Source organism: Macaca nemestrina, chromosome 10 (genome assembly GCF_043159975.1).
Source record: "Macaca nemestrina isolate mMacNem1 chromosome 10, mMacNem.hap1, whole genome shotgun sequence".
Taxonomy (NCBI): Eukaryota; Metazoa; Chordata; class Mammalia; order Primates; family Cercopithecidae; genus Macaca; species Macaca nemestrina.
The window spans coordinates 9,376,514-9,399,672 of NC_092134.1; the positions used below are offsets into that span (position 1 = coordinate 9,376,514).

The 23,159-nt window shown below is 42.9% G+C and overlaps 1 protein-coding gene across 4 annotated transcripts in view; it reads right to left on the reverse strand.

The window, feature by feature from the left end:
- Positions 1-2,481: 2,481 nt before the first annotated feature.
- Positions 2,482-23,159, reverse strand: part of LOC105493919 (general transcription factor IIH subunit 3) — a 28,271-nt gene continuing 7,593 nt past the window's right edge. For 2 of the 4 annotated variants that reach the window (XM_011761919.3, XM_011761927.3), the window contains 11 exons: positions 19,816-19,922; positions 16,864-17,027; positions 13,947-14,009; positions 12,755-12,784; positions 12,581-12,609; positions 9,009-9,083; positions 7,891-7,944; positions 3,648-3,716; positions 3,297-3,432; positions 3,141-3,177; positions 2,482-3,057 (listed from right to left, as the gene is read on the reverse strand). In XM_011761919.3, coding sequence (XP_011760221.1) covers positions 2,988-3,057; positions 3,141-3,177; positions 3,297-3,432; positions 3,648-3,716; positions 7,891-7,944; positions 9,009-9,083; positions 12,581-12,609; positions 12,755-12,784; positions 13,947-14,009; positions 16,864-17,027; positions 19,816-19,922 — 834 coding nt within the window. In that variant the 3' untranslated portion in view covers positions 2,482-2,987. Of the gene's footprint in view, positions 3,058-3,140; positions 3,178-3,296; positions 3,433-3,647; positions 3,717-7,890; positions 7,945-9,008; positions 9,084-12,580; positions 12,610-12,754; positions 12,785-13,946; positions 14,010-16,863; positions 17,028-19,815; positions 19,923-23,159 lie in introns of those variants that run through there. The other 2 variants (XM_071070850.1, XM_011761936.3) reach the window with 2 other exon arrangements.

Genomic DNA, 23,159 nt, shown 5'->3' on the forward strand with positions numbered 1-23,159 from the left:
GTAGCTGAGACTACAGGCGCCCGCCACCACGCCTGGCTAGTTTTTTGTATTTTTAGTAGAGACGGGGTTTCACCATGTTAGCCAGGATAGTCTTGATCTCCTGACCTCGTGATCCACCCGCCTCGGCCTCCCAAAGTGCTGGGATTACAGGCTTGAGCCACCGCGCCCGGCCCAAATGCAGTTTAAAAGCACACATTTGAAGAAGAGTTGAATGAGCATGAGATAAATAATGAATGAAAGGAAATAATTCAACCAAATATGAAAATCAAATTATTCTATTGTAAAAATTTATATAAAATAACTCATAAGGGCAACAGTTAAAAACAAGTTAAACAGAACTAACCGAACGTATAAGACATTTCAAATAAAAAATAATAAAAGTCTTGCTAGCTTGCTTGAAAGTATATCTCTTTTAGATATATAATACTTTATATCCTAGACTTAAAATTGTGATTTCCATTACACTTAATTAGTATATGAAATATTAAGTACTATTTTTAAAAGACAGGTTCTCAAACTCAAGGATTAACAAACATTTGCAAAGTGAGCACCAAAGTCTGTATATTTGTTAACAAAGACACAAATCCAGAATACAAAATCTATCTGAAATTAAGCAAATATCAAATTATTTAAATATGACTCCGCCTGTATAAAGAGAAAATTAAAATCTTAGTTACACACACAGTTTTGCACACAATGGGTTTTGTCAGTACACTTTTTTTTTTTTTTTTTTGAGACAGAGTTTCGTTCTTGTCGCCCAGGATAGAGTGCAATGGCGTGATCTTGATCTTGGTTCACTGCAACCTCTGCCTCCTGGGTTCAAGGGATTCTCCTGCCTCAGCCTCCCGAGTAGCTGGGATTACAGGCACCTGCCACCACACCCAGCTAATTTTTGTATTTTTAGTAGAGACAGGGTTTCACCATGTTGGGCAGGATGGTCTCAAACTCCTGACTTCAAGTGATCCGCCCGCCTTGGCCTCTCAAAGTGCTGGGATTACAGGCGTGAGCCAAGGCGCCTGGCTGTAAGTACACTTTTTTGTTTGTTTCTTTTGAGATGGAGTCTCCCTCTGTCGCCCAGGCTGGAGTGCAGTAGCTCGATCTCGGCTCACTGCAACCTCTGCCTCCAAGGTTCAAGCGATTCTCCTGCCTCAGCCTCCTGAGTAGCTGGGATTTGTACAGGCACGTGTCACCACGCCCGGCTAATTTTTGTATTTTTAGTAGAGAAGGGGTTTCATCATGTTAGTCAGGCTGGTTTTTTTTTTTTTTTTTTTGGTTGAGACGGAGTCTCCTTCTGTCGCCCAGGCTGGAGTGCAGTGGCACAATCTCAGATCTCTGCAAGCTCCACCTCCCGGGTTCACGCCATTCTCCTGCCTCAGCCTCCAAGTAGCTGGGACTACAGGCGCCCACCACCACGCCCAGCTGATTTTTTTTTGTATTTTTAGTAGAGACGGGGTTTCACCGTGTTAGCCAGGATGGTCTCAATCTCCTGACCTCCTGATCCGCCCACCTCGGCCTCCTAGCTGGGATTACAGGCGTGAGCCACAGTACCCAGCCTTTCTTTTTTGATACAAAGTCTCGCTCTGTCACCCAGGCTGGAGTGCAGAGGCACTATCTTGGCTCACTGCAACCTCTGCCTCGCGGGTTCAAGCAATTCTCCTGCCTCAGCCTCCCGAGTAGCTGGAACTACAGGTGGCTGCTACCTTGCCTGGCTAATTTTTGTATTTTTAGTAGAGACAGAGGTTCACCATACTGGCCAGGCTGGTCTCGAACACCTGACCTTGTGATCTGCCCGCCTTGGCCTCCCAAAGTGCTAGGATTACAGGGGTGAGCTACCATGCCCGGCCTTGTCAGTAAACATTTAAAAAAAAACAAAATAACTCAGCCACCATTCCTTAAAGTCTTTGTACAAATATGTGCTAGAAACTAAAAGGACTTTTAATAATTTCAAGATTACATAGAAAAATACACTTTTTGTTGTTGAAATTACAAATAGTTTTGCTTTTGAACTTATAAACATTTTCGGGATTCAGTCCAAAGTTTCTAGAGAACAGTTTCTATAAATATACTTAAACTTTTCGTAGAGATGGGGTCTTCTCACTTGGTTGCCCAGGCTGCTCTCGAACTCCTGGGCTCAAGCAATCCTCTGGCCTCAGCCTCCCAAAGTGCTGGGATTACAGGTGCAGTTTCAATATTAATGTGGATTTTTCCCCCATTAAAAAAGGAAAGAATTCTATCTGAAAACCATACTTAGCAGAGTCCATTTTCCCCAGTAAGTTCTCCCTCAAAACCAGTCATAAGCTTTCACATATAAGCTCTTCCCACAACTATTTTGAAGAAAATTTGCTACTTGACATGTTCTCCTTACTCATTTAAAATGAGATTTTGTAGTTATTTGGTGACAAACTATTGTTTAGACGACTTTGTCCAAATATGTACTGATATCAGACAAAAAGTAAATATCTGCAAATATCTGAGGCTATCTCAATTTAAACAACAAGAATTTTATTTACATGACGATCACAGGTAACTGTTGATTCAAATAAGACGTTCTGTGTTGATTAATGCCATTACTCTACAAATAGTCCTTTTACAAAGCTACGTTCAAATTTCCCATGCCATGCATTTCACAACGAGGACCTGGATTCAGGTAGTAGGTTAGAAAGCCTATGATCAATCATGACAAGCTGACTTTGACTAACAGTCATCCCGTTAAAAAAAAGAAAGCCACAAACATGTGCTTTCTTGCCCCTTTCTGGACAGCAACCAGTCACAGAATATTTTAGGATATATTGCATAGAATGGCTCCCTCAAACAAATCAGTCCTCCGGAAGCACAGGATAAAAAGAATGTTTGGGAAATATTTTCTGTAAGGTCACTACATTAAAAATTATCCTATATCTATCTTTATTTTTTTTAGTCTTCCCAACAAAGAATCTGCTATGTAATTTCTATTAACAGCTCTAAAAGATGGAGAAAGTATTTTATCCTCAGGCAGACACTTTCAGTTTCTTTTTCTTGGCTTTCAGTACTGGAGGCAGAGAAATCTTAAAGGCTGTCCTGAAATTACAGAGAGGAAAACATTTTTCAATATTCTAGAGCTGTGAAGTATTAGCCACCCACACAATCTCAAAGATACTTACTCGCACGTAGTGCAAATGGGGCTGAAATTGCAGAATACTGTAAATTTAAAAAAAAAAAAAGAAACAATGGGGTGGCTGAAAAAACAATACAGTTGAGAAACTGTTTTCCTGCCCCCAAACATAGAAAAAAAAGAAAAACTAGGTACATGAACTTACTTGACAAACACACAGAACAGACATAACCAATTTCAATGAGATTTCGATGACAGAAGCAAGCAGCCCTGTAGTCAACATGAACTGGGGGTGGGAGGATTAACTGAGATCTCTGATCTTGATCGGGAAGAAACACCCACTGTAAAACAAACAAACAAACAAAAGAAACTTTTATTTAAAAAATGGGAAAAAAATAACGTGAAGCCCCACCCTTCTAGGCCTTGGAACCCCAACGCCTGCATTTATTGCTTTCTCCCGAGTACTAGCACCAGCCATCCTGCTTCCATTCCTTTCCCAGGACACAGAGGTCATCCTTCCCTACAGGCATCAGGGGCACCACTGCTGTCTCCTTACCAGCAAATACTGCAGAAGGGAGGGCATCTGAGGCACCTTCAGGTACAGTCCTCCCGTGATGTCACAAGCCTGCAAGACACAGAGGGCTTGCTGCCAAACTCACACTTACCTAGGGTTTCCAGAGGAATGGGATTCTCACCAGCAATGCCTCAGGTCTACAAAATCAGAGGAGGATATGACACCGCAAATTATTATTATTATTATTATTTATTTTTATTATTTTGACAGAGTCTTGCTCTGTTGCCCAGGCTGGAGTACAGTGGCACAATCTCGGCTAACTCCAACCTCTGCTTCCGGGTTCAAGAGATTCTCCTGCCTTAGCCTCCCAAGTAGCTGGAATTACAGGCATGCGCCACCACGCCCGGCTAATTTTTGTATTTTTAGTAGAGACGGGGTTTCGCCAGTCACATGGTAATTCTATGTTTAACTTTTCCAGGAAGTTGTGAACTGTTTCCTGAAGTGGCTATACCATTTTACATTTCCAGCAGCACTGTAGGAGGGATCCAACTTCTCTATATCCTCACCAACACTTATTATTAGCTGACTTTTGGATAACAGCTGTCCTAGTGGAGTGAAGTAATAGCTCATTGCGGTTTTGACTTACACTTCCCTGGTCAGTAACGATATTAAGCATCTTTTCATGTGCTTCTTGGCCATTTGCAGATCTTTGGAGAGATATCTGTTCAAATCCTTGACCTACTTTGAAGTGAGTTATTTGTCTTATTTTTGAATTTTAAGAGTTCTTTATATAATCAGAATATTAGTCCCTTTATCAGATACATCATGTGCAAATATCTCTCCCAGTTGTCTTTTTACCTTGGAAGCACAAAAATTTTTAATTTTCATGAGATTTGTTTTCATTGTATTTTGTTAATTTTATTATGTAAAAAGAAACTGTGAGATGGCTTTATTCTGTTCTCTTTAAGAAATAACACTTTTTGTCTAGGTGCAGTGGCTCATGCCTGTAATCCTATCACTTTGGGAGGCCAAGGCTTCAGGACTGTTTGAGCCCAGGAATTCGAGACCAGCCTGAGCAACATAATGAAACCCCGTCTCTACAACAAATTTAAAAAATTAGGCCAGGCGCGGTGGCTCATCCCTGTAATCTCAGCACTTTGGGAGGTCAAGGCAGCAGATCACTTGAGGTCAGCAGTTCAATACCAGCCTAGCCAACAGGGTAAAATCCCGTCTCTACTAAAAATACAAAAATTAGCTGGGTGTAGTGGCGGGCGCCTGTAATCCCAGCTGCTTGGGAGGCTAAGGCAGGAGAATCGCTGGAACCCAGGAGTTGGGGTTTCAGTGAGCCAAGATCACACCATTGCACTCCAGCCTGGGCAACAAGAGCGAAACTCCGTCTCAAAAAACTACAAAATTAGCCAGGCACTGTAGTACATGCCAATGATCCCAGATACTCAGGAGACTGAGTGGGAGGATCACTTGAGCTGGGGAAGATGAGGCTGCAGTGAGCCATGATCACTCCACTGCATTCCAGCCAGGGCAAGGGCAAGACCCTGTCTCAAAATAAAATAAAATAAAAATAACACTCTTTTGAATTTGGTCCTCTTTTTCTAAGCTTTTGCTATCTTCAGAGTTTTCCAAAGGCACAAAACACTCGCGCTCTCCTGGTTGCTGACACTAAGGTTTCCTGTCCATGTTCATGGTTTTTCCCAACAATCACTCATCTATTCATTTGATAAACACAGCTTTCTTGCTTTGACACGGCAGTGCTTCGGTTTACACTGAAAACCCTAGCTCTGATCCTAGGACCTTGAGGCTCCTCTGAAAGTACCGTCCTGGTTCAGTTGGTCTGTTAGATTCATTTACACATTTAACAACTGTTTTAAAGCACCGTGCAGGGTTACAGCAATAAACATCACAGAGTCCATCCTCGTGAAGTTAACATTCTAGTGGAGAAGGCAGAGAGTAAATCAGGTAAGTAAATGCACAAATGATGTTATAGGTTATGATCATTTCTATGAAGAAAAATAAAGTAGGCTAAGGGGAGCGGGAGTAACACTAACAATGGTGGTCAGGGAAGGCTTCTCTGAGGAGGTGACACAGAAGCAGAGACCTGAAGGCAGGCAGGGAGTAGGCCATGCAAATACCTGCGGGAAGAGCTTGCAAGCAGAGAGAACGGCAAGTGCATCGCCCCTCTGGCTGAAGCAGGCCTGTTTCAGACAACAGCAACGGGGCAGGGCGGTGGGGCCAGACTGAACAGGGAGAGTGTGGAAGACACCGGGCAAAAGCTTCCCAGGAGCCTCAGCAAGCAGCATCCGGAAGGCCCTGGCAGGCCCTGACTCTGGGTTTTAGTCGACGTGTGATAATAGGCCATGGGGGGGTTTTAAGCAAGTGAGCAACGGGTTCTAATTTATATTAGGTTGGTGCAAAAGTAATTGCGGTGTTTACTGCTTAAAAAAAAAAAAAAGGGGCCGGGCGCGGTGGCTCAAGCCTGTAATCCCAGCACTTTGGGAGGCCGAGGCGGGCGGATCACAAGGTCAGGAGATCGAGACCACAGTGAAACCCCGTCTCTACTAAAAATACAAAAAAAATTAGCCGGGCGCGGTGGCGGGCGCCTGTAGTCCCAGCTACTCAGGAGGCTGAGGCAGGAGAATGGCGGGAACCCGGGAGGCGGAGCTTGCAGTGAGCCGAGATCGCGCCACTGCACTCCAGCCTGGGCAACAAAAAAAAAAAAAAAAAAAAAAAAAAAAAAAAAAAAAAGGCAAAAACCGCAATTACTTTTGCACCAACCTTGTATTTTGAAAGCTTCATTCTGACAGCTGTTCTGAGAACCAACTTTCAACATTTATTTATTTTTTTAAAAAAGGGAGACAGGGTTTCCCTGGAGTGCAGTGGCATGATCATAGCTGACTGCAGCTTCGAACTCCTAAGCTCAGCCAGGATATATATATACACATACATACATATATATATACACACACACACATATATATATATATATTTTTTTTTTGAGATAGAGTCTCGCTCTGTCGCCCAAGCTGGAGTGCAGTGGTGCAATCTCGGCTCATGTAAGCTCCGCCTCCTGGGTTCACGTCATTCTCCTGCCTCAGCCTCCCGAGTAGCTGGGACTACAGGCACCTGCCACCACGCCCGGCTAATTTTTTGTATTTTTAGTAGAGACAGGGTTTCACCGTGTTAGCCAGGATGGTCTCGATCTCCTGACCTTGTGATCGCCCACCTCAGCCTCCCAAAGTGCTGGGATTACAGGTGTGAGCCACCGTGCCGGGCCTCAGCCAGGATATATTTTAAAGGCAGAATGAACAGGATTTGCTCATGGTTATGAAAGGAGGGAAGAGAAGAGACAAGGAAGAGTTAGGTTTTTGCCCGAGCTGCTGAGTGAACTGCACTGCCACTTAGGGAGATGGGGCAGGAAGAGGCTGAGAGGACAAACCAAGAGCTCTCTGGTTTGGACACATGACGCTGAAGATGCCTGCCAGACGTCCAAGGGGAGGTGCTACATACACGGCTGATTCTGCAAGTCTGGAACTCAGGACGGTCTGGGACTGGACTAGAGAAATGAATGTGAGCGCCGAGGAGGTAGAGCTGGTATGTGAATTCATGGCAGAGACAAGATCGTCTTGGAGTTAACAGACAACGTGTAGACTGAAATGTGTTGCTAAGAAATGAATTCAAACTTTTTGAATTTTTACTACTGAAATACAATATGTACAAGAGTCTATATACACAATGTGTAAGTATGGTTTAAATAATCAAATGAACATCATATACCTATGATCAAGCTGAAGAAACAGTAGAGTCTCAGAACCTTTGAAGCCTGTGAATTTTCCCATTGGACCTCGCTCTCCCCATCCTTCATCCCCAGCAGTAACCTAAATTCAGGGTTTGTCACAGTTTTGTGCTTGTAACTGATCCTTTAGGAAACAACATTTGTGGCCAAAAAACATCTAACAATAACTCAGTAATTTCTTCAGACTTACTTTAGGGTTTTGTTTCCTTTGGGTTAAAGTAAAATTCAGTTTTTATCTTTTTCATTAAAAAGCAACGTCTGACAGTGCTGCCCAATGGAAACAGAATGCAGGCAATATGTAATTTAAAATGTTCCAGCAGCTCCACACGCAAGGGGGAAATAAATAGATAAAATCAGGTTCAATAACATACTGTATTTAACCCAATATACCCAAAGCACTTTCATTTTAAATTGTAATCACTATAAAAATCACTAATTGTCATAATCACCCACACAAAGCATGGTTTTAAAACATACCTGTTGGAGGAGCCCTGAGTCGGAATCTAAAACACAGGCATCAATCAAAATATTCTGAAAGAAACGTTTTGAAAATATTACAGAAATAATAACAGTAATGATTACCCTATACTGAGAACCTACTACATGCCATACTCTATGCTTAAAATAGCTCCCTCAATACGCAACGTGACTCTGCACGGCAGATATTTGCATTTGGCAGCTGAAGCACCCAGGACATGGCTGGGCTGTGGTCACAGAGCCAGTGGGTGGGAAAGCTCTCACCCCACTCGGCCTGTCTCCAAAGTTCAGGCTCTTTTCACTACATCATGCTGTCACTCCACAACAGAGAACATTATGCATGGCTATAGCAGCATTTTATGTTAAGACTGAAGTTTTGCTTTGTTTTTTGGGGGCAGACTCTAGCTCTGTTGCCCAGGCTGGAGGGCTGTGGTGCGATCTCCACTCACTGCAAGCTCCGCCTCCCGGGTTCACATCATTCTCCTGCCTCAGCCTCCCGAGTAGCTGGGACTACAGGCGCCCACCACCACACCCAGCTACTTTTTGTATTTTTAGGAGAGACGGGGTTTCACCATGTTAGCCAGGGTGGTCTCGATCTCCTGACCTTGTGATCTGCCCGCCTCGGCCTCCCAAAGTGCTAGGATTAGAGGCATGAGCCACCTCGCCCGGCTAACACTGAATTTTTAAGAAGGTTTTCTTTCTTTATAAATACATCAAAGAAGAAAATGTATTATACTTCATCTGAACATTTCAACTCTTTGCAAAGTAAAAACATTGAATCTTTATAGATCTCACCACAGCAAAAAGAAAAAGAAATTGAGGCAAGGTTTATACAGCAAACTGTCAAACCAGAGTTTCTTGGCATAGGGTCCATGGATGGGCTAAAGGTTACCTGAATGCCATGAAACTCTATGCAAAACTGTGGTTGAGTGCACATTGTTCTGGGAATGCATCAGCTTCTCAAGTGGTCCAGGACCCAAAATAGAAAAAAGGCCAGAACATTCCTTGCCCATTCATAAGGTTACGTAGTCAGAATACCTCAGAGTACAGCATTCAAAAAATGAAACTGACTCCTTCATTATGAAACAAATACTTTAAATGGCAGGCTCTCAGTTCACCTGTTTCTGTGCTGCAAAGATGACATTCATGAAGTTCATATACTGCAACGCACTGTCTTCTGCAGCCTTAATCACCTAAAAATCACAGTCATGTTAATTCTGCCCAGGCACATCCCAGTCCTCTCACACCAATGTCACATAATATATTGCGAACCACAACCAACATTACTCCAGTTTGTCTTCCCATTTATCATTGTTAAATGATACCTAAAGTATAAAGATGACAGTAACATTTCCCCCAAAATCCTACCACCCAAGGACAGTCCACGTAAGGGTTTGATGAACTCCTTCTGGGGAGCACCTACGTGGGCAGGTATATACATGCACACCCAAAACATGAACACAAACATACACAAAATACATATACACACACACACCCAAAATACACACACACCCCCAAAATATACACATGCACACCCAAAATACACACCCACTCCCAAATTACACACACCTACCCACCCAAAATATACACATGCACACCAAAATACACATGAACCCCCAAAATACACACCCCCAAAAATACACACGTCCCCAAAAATACACACCCCAAAAAACACACATACACCCAAAATACACACACTGCAAATACATACACATACACCCAAAATTCACAGGTATGCACATCCAAAATACATACACACCCAAAATACACAGGTACGCACACCCAAAATACATACACACTCAAAATATACACACCCCAAAAGTACACACACCCTCAAAATACACACACCCAAAACACACACAACCAATAAACACACCCCCAAAAAATACACATCCAAAGCATACCCCCAAAATACACACCCATCAAAATACACACACCCCAAATACACACATAAAATATACACAAACCCCAAAAACACCCAAAACATACAAACATACCCCAAATACATACACACACACAAAACACACACACATCCAAAATATACACACATACACACACCCAGAATACACACACATCCAAAATACACACACTCACACATGTCAGGATGATTACTTAGCATTCTGCAACCTGCTTTTTGAGTCCACAATATATGTGGGAAAAAATATTCTTTTTTTTTTTTTTTTTTTTTGAGATGGAGTCTCGCTCTGTCGTCCAGGTTGGAGTGCAGTGGCTGGATCTCAGCTCACTGCAAGCTCCGCCTCCCGGGTTTACACCATTCTCCTGCCTCAACCTCCCGAGTAGCTGGGACTGCAGGCACCCGCCACCTCGCCAGGCTAGTTTTTTGTATTTTTTAGTAGAGACGGGGTTTCACTGTGTTAGCCAGAATGGTCTCGATCTCCTGACCTCGTGATCCACCTGTCTCGGCCTCCCAAAGTGCTGGGATTACAGGCTTGAGCCACCACGCCCGGCGGGAAAAAATATTCTAATGTCCATGAATTAGAATATATACTTCTAGAATATATGCTTCTTGCAGACTTCATAAATTTCCACTATTTAAGCAGTTTCCAATTCTCAGTTTTAAACAATGTTCTGATGACACCCTCATATACCCTCTACACAGCTCTCCAATTACCTCCGGAAAATAAGCAGTGATTACTAAAGTGTATGCACATTTAATTTTGATACAGATTACCAAAATGCACCCCAGAAAAATTTTTACCAATTTATCCTCCTATCAGCAATGCATGAGAATAACCAATCCCCAACATCACCATCAACCCCGGGAACTGCCAGCTTTTTCTTTTTTTTTCTTTTTTTTTTTTTTGAGACGGAGTCTCGCTCTGTCACCCAGGCTGGAGTGCAGTGGCCTGATCTCAGCTCACTGCAAGCTCCGCCTCCCGGGTTTATGCCATTCTCCTGCCTCAGCCTCCCGAGTAGCTGGGACTACAGGCACCCGCCACCTCACCCGGCTAGTTTTTTTTGTATTTTTTTAGTAGAGACGGGGTTTCACCGTGTTAGCCAGGATGGTCTCGATCTCCTGACCTCGTGATCCGCCCGTCTCGGCCTCCCAAAGTGCTGGGATTACAGGCTTGAGCCACCGCGCCCGGCCCAGCTTTTTCATTTGTGCTAAACAACCGTGATCCACCTGCCTCGGCCTCCCCAAGTGTTGGGATTACAGGCGTGAGCCACCACGCCCGGCCAATTACTTGACATTTCTTTGCTTACTAGTAAGACTGAACATATTTTCAAATGCTAAAACTGACCTTTTGCTTTTGCAGACTGCTCGTTTTCTACTTGTTTTTCTAAAGCTTGACTTTTAACAATGAATTTATGGCTGGGTGCGGTGGCGTGAGCTACCGCACCCAGCCTTCTTCTAGTACTGTTATGACTTGAACTTTTACACTGAAATGTTTGATCTTTACTAGAATATATTTAAGTGTAAGTGGTGAGACAAGGAACAAGCTCTGTTTTTCCCCAAATGGCCAATCAGTTGGGCCAGAACCTTTTACTGAGCAACTCATTTTCTCCCCACTAATTTGAAGTGCTTCCTCTGTGACAAGTCCAGCTCTCCCATGTACGTGGTTTGATTACTGGACTCTAGTCTTTCCTATTTTGTTTGTGTGCTCTGTGCTACTACCACACAGTGACTTGCTCTACATCGTGTTATAAGGACTAATGCAGCAAGCTCCTACTTACTACTCCTTTTCAGAAAGTTCCTGACTATTCTTTTAAATTTATTCTTCCAGATAAACTGTTGAATTTCTCTTTTTTTTTTTTTTTTTGAGATGGAGTCTTGCTCTGTAGCCCAGGCAGGACTGCAGTGGTGCAATCTCGGCTCACTGCAACCTCCACCTCCCGGGTTCAAGCGATTTTCATGCCTCAGCCTCTTGAGTAGCTGGGACTACAGGTGCCCACCACCACACTCAGCTAATTTTTTGTATTTGTATTAGAGATGGCGTTTCACCATATTGGCCAGGATGGTCTCAAACTCCTGACCTCTTGATCTGTCTACCTTGGCCTCCCAAAGTGCTGGGATTATAGGCGTGAGCCACTACACTCGCCTTGAATTTCTTTTTTAAATCTCCCCACCCTGCCAGGAAAAAAAAAACCTCCCTGATATTCTGACTGAGATTGTAAATTGAGTTTACAGTATGATTTTGGGAAAACTGACAACCAAGAACAAAATATGGCTCTCCATTTATTCTTCTCTCTCTCTCAGAATTTTAGTTTTCCTTATCATCACTTTTACACACTGCTTGTTAAATGAATCCTGGATAGTTAATATTTTTTGCTCCTACTATAAATGGGTTTATTTCCCATCATGTTTTCTTTTTTTTTTTTTTTGAGACAGAGTCTCACTCTGTCACCCAGGCTAGAGTGCAGTGGCGCGATCTCAGCTCACGGCAACCTCCGCCTCCCAGGTTTAAGCGATTCTCCTGCCTCGGGCTCCTGAGCAGCTGGGACTATAGGCATGCACCACCACGTCCAGCTAATTTTTGTATTTTGACTAGAGACGGGGTTTCACCATGTTGGCCAAGCTGGTCTCGAACTCCTGACCTCAAGTGATCTGCCTGTCACGGCGTCCCAAAGTGCTGGGATTACAGGTGTGAGCCACCACACCCGGCCTCCCATTATGTTTTCTAATTATCTATAGTTGTCATATAAAAAAGTAATGATTTTTTAATCTTACCAATATCCTTGACTTCATTTCCTGATTATCTATAAAGAGAAAAAAGCAGAAAAAAATTTAACTAGATCTTATTAATCATATATGGTTTCCTAACCAATTTTTAAACAGTCCAGCAAAGAAATACTAGTAAAATAAGTAGGATTATAGTTCTCATAGGAAAATGCAGGCTCTTACCTTTAATTTCCTTGTTCATTCTGTGAATGTCTTAATTTCTTAACATTAAGGAATAAAAAATATTATTTTACTTCATAAATATTTATAGTAAAAAGAAATATAACCTCCAATTTTAAATAAACCCAGCATCTACCTAGCTAAGAAGGGAAATGCTCCACTTACCAAGATAAATACACAAGAGTGATTGGGGGTTTTCAGTTACTAACTCTGCAGTCAACTGGGCTTTGTAATCTAACCAAAATATAATCTCTGTCCCAGAAAATTGAAATTCCCAACACTCGACTGTCCTATTGTTATCTACCGTGTCCTAAATTTGAATCCTGGGACAAGAAGTATTGATTTACAAAGATGTTCAGGCAACTCACATCAAACTCCAGAACAAATAATCACTCAATACTGCCCCTCCCCAAAAAATAATGCCATAAGACCGAGAAAACATCACACAGATAAAATGGAAAGGTATTGCCCTATGCTACATGCAAAACCATCTGTTCACCTATGGAGAAGTGGCCACTCATTTATTAAGCTTCAGGGCTCCTAAACGGCTTTTAAAAATCCAACACTGTTCCCAAGTCAAGAAGAAAATGAAAACATTTAAGAAGTCTGAATTTATCAAAATAAGAAACAAGAAAGCACCCTGAAGCAGTGTTTCTTGCAGGCAGAAAGACATAATGGAGAAGCTAGAGTTTTCTCACTCTTCCCCATTTCCAGTTTTTACAGCTTGTCTTAAAAAACATTTCAAAGCCAGCCACGCACAGTGATCTGTAATCCCAGCACTTTGGGAGGCCGAGGTTGGTGGATCACTTGAGGTCAGGAGTTCAACACCAGCCTGGCTAACTTGGTGAAACTACATCTCTACTAAAAATACAAAAAAATTTAGCCGGGTGTGATGGCAGGCACCTGTCCCAACTACTTGGGAGGCTGAAGCAAGATAATTGCTTGAATCCAGGAGGCTAAGGTTGCAGTGAGCCAAGATTGTGTTACCGCACTCCAACTTGGGTTGACAGAGTAAGACTCTGTCTCAAAAAAAGAAAAATTCAAAACCAATATAAACTATTTTTTAAAAATTACCCTTCAGTTGAGAGTACTCACACCTCCCATTAATGGGCACCCAAGGTTCTAAGAAATATCACAAGTTAAGATATGTTTATTACAGAAGACACCTTTTAAATGATTCAGACACCAAGGATACAGCAAAGTGCTTTGGCCAGGGATCCTGCCAGCAAAGTTTCTGTATGTTGACCCTTTATGTCACCTGCAAATAACAGAAAATATTTAAAAGGGAATTTTTAAGTACTTTCTTGAACTAAAATAATTGGGTGCTTTCCTGAACTAAGTATGCTTTCAAACCAAAACACTCTTCATGAATGAAATCAAACAAGACATTTTCAAACTAGGTTTAAAAACATAGCAATGTGTTCTTGGTAATGGTTAACTAAGCAACTTAACCTTTTCTCAATGTAAAACATCCTGGTGTTTGTTCAGGGGCTAGCGGGAGGGCAAGGGGGAACAGGGAGTTACTGTTCAACAGGTACGGAATTTCAGTTTGTAAAGATGAAAAAGTTCTGGCAATAGACAGCGGTGATGATTGCAAAACAAGGCGAATATACTCAACATTACTGAACTGTACACTTAAATATTGTCAAAATGGTAAATTTTATGGTAAGTAAATTTTACATTAGAAATTCTAAAAATTGGTAAAATGGCAAATTTTGTTATTTGTACTTTACCATACACACACACAAGATCCTGTTTTTACTTGGAAAGGTTCCAGTTTATTCATGATCTATGTGGTACAAAATGTCACGCATAAGTCTAGCAGCCTGGACAGAGTACAAGGCTCTGAGGCCCCCTGCCCTCCCTCTCCCACCATCCCCTCCTTCCCTCTGCGCTCAGCCAGTGCAGGGAAGACTGGAGAAACTCTTTCCTCTAGCCATGAGAAGCAGGGAGGAGTTTGCCACTTGTTTGGTGCCCTGGGTGAAAAAAGTCACTCAAGATATCAAAATCCTAAAACTACAGTTCAAGAGGGCAAGGAGCCCAGATTGACACTCTGTGCAAGCCAGCTTAGAGCTGGTCCAGGAGAACTGACGCCCCATGGGTGAGGTCAGACCAGAAAAGGTCTTGAACACTATACTGTGAAGCCGAGCTGAGACTTAATCCTGGAGGCCAGTGACTCTCAAAGTGAGATTCTGGAACCAGCTATAGGGGCACCACCTGGGACCATAATAGAAATATAAAGTCTCCGGACCTCCCTAGATCCAGTGAATCGGAAACTGAGTGGGGCCTGACACTATTTTAACAAGACTTCCAGCTGATTTTTTAACAGGTTTATAATTTACAAACCATAAATTCTGGTCTAAAAGTACTTTTAGGGATGCAATTTAATTATTTTTAGTAAATTTACAATTATGCAATCATCATCACAATCCAATTTTAGAACAGTCTCCTATTACCCCAAAAGATCACTTGGGCCCATTTGCAATCACTCCCGAGTCTCTGCCCAGCCCTGGGCAACCACTAACCAACTTTCTGTCTCTATAGAATTGTCTTTTCCCTCAGGTGATTCTGATTCAGGCTAAGGTTTGGAAACCACCACCTGCAGGCAGAAGGGAGCCAGGAAAGGCCTATGGGCCCAGGAATAGCAGCTTTCATTTTTAAGATGATTAACTCTGGAGGCTGAGTGCAAAGACTTGACTGGGAAGACAGGAGTCAGAAAACCAGTTAGAAGCTATAACAATCATCTAGAGCAGTGGCTCCAAACGTGGGGTGAATGTGCCCTACAGGGGGCATCTGCAATGTCTGAAGACATATCTGGTTGTCACAACTAGGGGATATTATGGTGTCTAATGGTCCAAGGCCAGAAATGCTGCTAAACATCCTACAACGCATAGGGCAGCTGCCACAACAAATTATCCAGCCCAAAATGTCAATAGTGCTGAGGTTGATCAAGATGACAATAAGGGATGGGGCCTGGGTGTGGTGGCTCACACCTGTAATCCCAGCACTTTGGAAGGCCGAGTCGGGTGGATCACCTGAGGTCAGGAGTTCAAGATAAGCCTGGTCAGCATGGTGAAACCCCGTCTCTACTAAAAACATTAAAAATTAGCCGGGTGTGGTGGTACGTGCCTGTAATTCCAGCTACTTCGGAGGCTAAGGCAGGAAAATTACTTGAACCTGGGAGGCGGAGGTTGCAGTGAGTTGACATCACGCGCCATTGCACTCCAGCCTGGGCGACAAGGGCGAAACTCCATCTCAAAAAAAAAAAAGATGACAATAGGGATGGGGGCTGGGTGTGGTGGCTCATGCCTATGATCCCAGCACTTTGGGAGGCAGAGGCAGGAGGATAGCTTGAGCCCAGGAGTTCCAGACCAGCCTGGGCAACGTAGCAAGACCCCATCTCTATAAAAATTTTTAAAAATAAAAAATAAAAAGATGACAATAAGGAGTGGGATTCTGGAGACACTTCTGAGGCTAAACAACTATGATTTTGTAGCTGGTTAGATGTTGGATGTGAGGAGGAGTTAAAAATGAAAGCTTTAAGTTTAGAAAACTAGGTGGATGGGGGCTGACAGAAATAGAATGGAAATGGTGGTGTGATTGAGAGCAAAGATAATGAGACTAGCCGGGGCCATGTCAAGAGACTGTGGGACGCTGAAATGGAGGCATTTGAGCATGAAAGAAAGTCTGGGTTAGAGACAAAGTTGGAAAGTGTCCATATATAAAAGATAATTAAAGGCAAAAGTGAATAAGAACATACAGAGGGAGAAAAGATGAAAATCATGTGTCGAATTAAAAACGTATTTTAAGAGACAAGATGAAGGAAAAGCCAGAAATAGAGACTATGAAGTAATGTTTCAAGAAAAGAGGAAAAACAGGTCACAGGGCATTCTTAGAAGCCAAAAGACATGTTTCAAGAAGTAAAGGCTGGTCAGCAGTGTCAAATGCCGTAGAGGCTAGGCAAATAACGAACCGACTTTGATGAAAATGATTTTTAAAAAGAGAGAACGTGCAGGCATACAATACAAAGAATCCACATCTTTTAACTTAAAGCCTAAAGGACCTCCAAAATCAACCCTATTTGCAAAATAACAATTTTTAAAAGCTGTTACTTTTGGTCATTAGATCTTTAATCTCTTCAACAATAACTTCATTCGCTGAGGTTAAAAGTTCGTATTTTCCATCTTTACTCCCAGAGGGATTAAATTCAGGAGGGTTGCCAGGGTCTCCGAAGAAGTCTCCAAGTCTGCCATTCTTTCCAGGATATAAGAATCGGCTGAAACAGCAGGGGAAAAAAACCTGGTTACACCAGGCCTCACTGCCCATGCTCACTCATGATCAGAAAGAAATTCAGCAGACAACAAACAAAATCACAATGTGGGATTCACAAAATTCTAGAGTCAATTTCATTTTTTAAAAAATGTGTAAGATAAAACTTTTTTTTAATGTGTAAGAAAAAGGGTATAAAAACAAAGTAAAAATGTATAAAATAGGCAAATTGGCCATAGAATGTTTTACTGGTTCCAGTGTTTTCTGAAAAGTGTGGGGTATCCCGGCCCGCGGGATAGTGTAGGCCCTGGAGGAGGGGGTGGGAATTTGGGGAACAAGAGACACGAGAAATGGAGACAAGACAGTGCTCTGATCAAGTCTCGTTTAATGGCGGTAATGCAATGCCTTATATACATTTGGAGGGGAAGGGGTTGGACTAAGGCGGAAATGACCTCATTGCCGAGGGCGTGGCCAGGTTAGTTTCGGTTTCTCCGGTCGGACGTCATGTTGCGCTTGTGCTATTAAGTAACAATTTTCCCAGGCGCGGGAAAAGTGGGTGAAGAAGAAGCAGGAAGAGCGCCATCTTTAATGAGGTATTAGTACAGGGGAAAAAAGGCAAAGACAGGGAGAAGGTGTGGGGTGGAAATGAATATAGCTCAGGCGTTTAATCCTCAATTATTATTCGCTATGGCCGGGGCATGCAGCTCCGGACAGTGGGGAAATACAGAGGGTGTTGGGTTATCATCTCCGAAATGCTGCAGAGGGGTGCCTGTGCCTTCCTTTCTCAAATGACAACCACAACAGGTTCACACCAAATTCCAGCTCACTACTAGTTCATTATTTGAGGTACACATCCATCCCAGTAATACAAACCTGGTCCAAAGGGCCCTGAAAGATTCTCCCAGTGATTCATGACTCTTTTTTTGTTTGAGACACAGTCCCGCCCTGTCACCCAGACTGGAGTGCAGTGGTGCAGTCTCAGCTCACTGCAACCTCCACCTCCTGGGCGCAAGTGATTCTCGTGCCTCAGCCTCCCCAGCAGCTGGAATTACAGGTGTGTACCACCAGGCCCCAGCTAATTTTTTGTATTTTTAGTAGAGATGGGGTTTCACTATATTGGCCGCTATGTATGGCTGGTCTCAAACTCCTGACCTCAGGTAATCTGCCCACCTCAGCCTCCAGAAGTGTTGGGATTACAGACGTGAGCCACCGTGCCCAGCCTCATGACCTTTTTTTTTTTTTGAGATGAAGTCTTTCTCTGTCACCCAGGCTGGAGTGCAGTGGCGTGATCTTAGCTCACTGCAAGCTCCGCCTCCCGGGTTCACGCCATTCTCCTGCCTCAGCCTCCCGAGTAGCTGGGACTACAGGTGCCCACCACCATGCCCGGCTAAATTTTTTTTTGTATTTTTAGTAAAGACGGGGTTTCACTGTGTTAGCCAGGATGGTCTCGATCTCCTGACCTCGTGGTCCGCCTGCCTTGGCCTCCCGAAGTGCTGCAATTACAGGCATGAGCCACTGCACCCGGCCATGGCCTCGTGACTTTAAAAAAAAAAAAAAAAAAAACTTTGACAGGTATAGTTTTTACTGGTATTGTAACCAAACTAGCATCATCTTTTCATCCAATTCTGAGAAAAAACATGTAGTGAGGATGAGAGTAAGAGTATGTGTTTGGTGGCCCATGGGCTCTTTCACCCACCAGAGGAAGCAGGCAGCCCTAAGAACCAAGAAAATCTGAGAGCTACCATAGAAATATGTTGGTAAGCAAGAGTCTTCTATTGTAATGTGGTGATTAAGACATAGAAGAGCCAGGCGTGGTGGCTGATCCCTGCAATCCCAGCACTTTGGGAGGCTGGGGTGAAAGGATTGCTTGAGCCTAGGAGAGCAAGACCAGCCGGGGCAACACAGTGAGAGCCCATCTCTATAAAAAATTCAAAAATTAGCAGAGTGTGGTTGTGAACACCTGCAGTCCCAGCTACTTGGGAGGCTGAGGCAGGAGGATCACTTATGCCCAGAAGTTCAGAGGCTACAGTGGCCCATGATAGTGCCACCGTACTCCAGCCTGGGTGACAGAACAAGACCCTGTCTCAAAAAACAAAAAAAACAGACATCGAAGAGCTGTGTCTTACATGGGAATTCAACTCTTCTGTCAGTGCATAATGTGAGAAGTAAATATGGCCCAAATTATTCACAAAAACTTTGCTGTATCCACAGTTCACATTTACACATCAGCTGCAGGCTATGCACCATCTTGCAGTGAGTCTAACAGCCAGTTTCACACCAGTGTGAGAAACGACCACTGTTTCTTCTGCCAAGCACCAGATGGAGTAGTTGGCTTGGGTTTAGAAGCCAGTGTTATAAGAAAAATCCTTATTTCTAAGCACCAGGTTCACTCACAGAGCAGGGCAACAGGCCATGAGAACTATGCAGAGCCAAAAGTAAACAGAATCACAACTCCCATCTCACTTGCACTCTGGGGCAGACACAAAATGGGAAGACAGGTGAGGGAAAGTAGCTGCCCGACTGGATAGCTCTCTTCCCCTTTCTGCCTAAATAATATAGTTCAATCTGTGCAAATTACACGGGCCATTATGTAACTCTACTACCGACTAACGATGAGGTTTGCAAAATTCATGGATATCACAATGTACATGTACTGGCTCTTGGTGCTGTGGCTGTTCACTGGCACAGAAAACATTTTCTTTTGCAACATGGAATAGGAACAAAACATGCCAACTGGCACAAAAAAATCATGAATGTTAAGCACTGAATAGGAAAAGCAATCACAACGGTCATACCTTTCTTGAATGTGACTCGCTATCACAGCAAGTTTGTTGGAACGATTCATGAATAAATGCGAATTTCCCAGCACCATCACAGCATCTATGCATTTGGATAAGGTAAACTGTTGAAAAAAAAGAAAGACATTAGAAAAACAAATTAGCTATCCAAATAACCAGGTCAGGTCTTGACATAATTAAGATTTCGTTTAGATCGGGTGCAATGGCTCAAGCCTGTAATTCCAGCAGCCTGAGAGGCCAAGGTGGGAGGACTGCTTGAGTTCAGGAGTTTGAGACCAGCCTGGGCAACATAATGAAACCTTAGCTCTATAAAAAAGAAACAAAACTGGCCAGCCATGGTGGTGTGCACCCATAGTCCTAGCTGCTCTGGAGGCTGAGGTGGCAGGATTGCTTCAGCCCTGGAGAGCCAGGCTGCAGTAAGCCAAGATTGTATCACTGTACTGCAGCCTGGACAACAGAGCTAGACCCTGTAACAAACAAACAAAAGACTTCATTTAAATTTTAGATAATTATTCACTATTAAAAATTTGCTCAGGAGCTCCCCTCCTCCAAAGCCATAAACAAAAACACTTAAAAACTATAGTTTTCTAATTTTACTTATATGAGATCATTTCTACATTAGTACAATATTCCACAAATATTTGCAGCGTAAAATTTAAGGAATAACAAACATGTCACATGTTCTGTGATAAAATTTCCAGCAAACTATTACTATATGTGGAGTAGACAATGAATACATACTGAAAACACTGGAGACCTGTAAAAATGTTTAATATATTTGTTCACTAAGTTTACTGAGCCACTACTGTATGTCTGGTATATACTTAGTGAACAATATAGTGGTTGCTCAGTATACTTAGTGGGCAAATGAATTAAAAACTTTTTTTTTTTTGAGATGGAGTCTCACGCTGTCGCCAGGCTGGAGTGCAGTGGCCCAATCTCGGCTTACTGCAACCTCCACCTCCCAGGTTCAAGCAGTTCTCCTGCCTCAGTCTCCCCAGTAGCTGGGACTAGAGGCCCATGCTACTACGCCCAGCTACTTTTTTGATTTTTAGTAGAGATGGGGTTTCACCATGTTGGCAAAGATGGTCTCGATCTCTTTACCTCATGATCCGCCCGCCTCAGCCTCCCAAATTGCTGGGATTACAGGCGTGAGCCACCATGCCCAGCCTAAAAACTTTTAAACTTTGAAAAAACAAATACAGAATATCACCTTCCCGTAAGAACTAATATTATTAAGATACATAAGTCAGTATTTTTTTTTTTGGTATTCAAAATGTTCAGAGAAATTTCTCTAGTAACAAACTAAACAAGTGATCCTTGAAGTTTTAGTCTTCATAAGTAGATATTTTCATAATCCTAGAATAAGGTCTGTTTCTCTTAAATAAATACTTCAGGTAGAAAACAGAACACTGGTGGCCAGGAGTGGTGGCTCACATCCCAGCACTTTGGGAGGCCGAGGCAGGCAGATCACCTGTGGTCAGGAGTTTAAGACCAGCCTGGCTTATATGGCAACACCCCGTCTCTACTTAAAATACAAAAATTAGCTGGGTGTGTTGGCACATGCCTGTAGTCCCAGCTTCTCGGGATGCTGAGGTGGGAGGACTGCTTGAGCACCGGAGGTGGTGGCTGCAGTGAGCTGAGATCGTGCTACTGCACTCCGGCCTGGGTGACAGAGTAAGACTCCATCTCAAAAAAAAGACCAAAACACGGTAAATTTCACCCTACTGGAAAAATAAAACCTTAAATCTATTAAAATTTCTATTTTGCAAAAAGTGACAATATAAATAAAAGTGAAAGAAAACAAGTTACAAACTGGAAAAAAATAGTTGCAACGTATGACAAGTAATGGGTTAATCTTTTAATATAAAGAGTGTCCATAAATCATTAATTTTAAAAAAACCACATGCCATGAATATCCAAAGAAAGAAGTGGGTGATGTCCCAAGAGAGAAATACAAATGGCCACGAAATACACTAAAAGCAAATTGAGATTACATTGTTTTTTGCTCCTCATATTGCCAAAAGATGAAATAAGGAGAATGAACATCTTGTGCTGGTACAAGAAAAAAGGAACTCTCACACAGCACTGATGAGTGCAAACGCAGCCTTTTTGGAGTAACAGGGCAGCATGCAGTGATGTGCTGGCAGATGTTTAACCATTCGCTCTCCAAAAACGAGGTACACATGTACACAAGTACACACAGATATTACTGACACAGTAGTCTGTAGCACACAATTTACAAATAACAGTGAAAAATGCACAATACTCTTTATGGTAAATTGCATACAGTCAATGGATTCTCACAGAATGCCTATGTTGATTTTTGCTGAATTCTTGTATCCATAGCCAATTGAAAAATGAGTATGGTTTGGCCGGGCACGGTGGCTCACACCTGTAATCCCAGCACTTTGGGAGGTTGAGGCAGGCGGATTGCCTGAGTTCAGCAGTTTGCAACCAGCCTGGGCAACAGAGTGAAACCCCAACTCTACTAAAATACACACACAAAAAATTAGTTGAGCGTGGCGGCATGTGCCTGTAGTCCCAGCTACTCGGGAGGCTGAGGCAGGAGAAATGCTTGAACCCGGGAGGCGGAGACTGCAGTGAGCCGAGATCGCACCACTGCACTCCAGCCTGGGCGACAGAGCAAGACTCCATCTCAAAAAAAGAAAAAAGTATGGTTTCAAGTGAAGAATGAGTATAGTTCTAACATGAATATTGTGTGATATTTTTATTTTTTGTTAACAAGCAAAAAGATGCTTATACTTGGTATGAGCAACTGTGTAAGTAACAATTCTAACACTGCATTGTCAGGTTTGTAACACGCAGGGGTGATATGTATGACAGTAAGAACGCGAGGAAGGGGTGGAAATGGATCTATACTGGAGCAAAGCCTCTATATTTTACTGGAATTAAATGAGTATTAACCTAAAGTAGACAATGGTAAGACACATACAGTAATCCCTAGAGCAACTGTTGTGGGTCAAATTATGTCCCCGCAAAAGACATGTTCAAGTCCTAACTTCTGGTACATGTGTATGGGATCTTTTTTGGAAACAGAATCAGAAGTAAGAAGAGATCGACCAGGCGCAGTGGCTCACGCCTGTAATCCCAACACTTTGGGAGGCTCAGGTGGGCAGATCACGAGGTCAAGCGATCGAGACCAGCCTGGCCAACATGGTGAAACCCCGTCTCTACCAAAAATACAAAAATTAGCTGGGTGTGGTGGTGCATGCCTGTAGTCCCAGCTACTCGGGAGGCTGAGGCAGGAAAATCACTTTAACCCAGGAGGCGGAGGTTTCAGTGAGCCAAGATCACGCCATTGCACTCCAGCCTGGGCA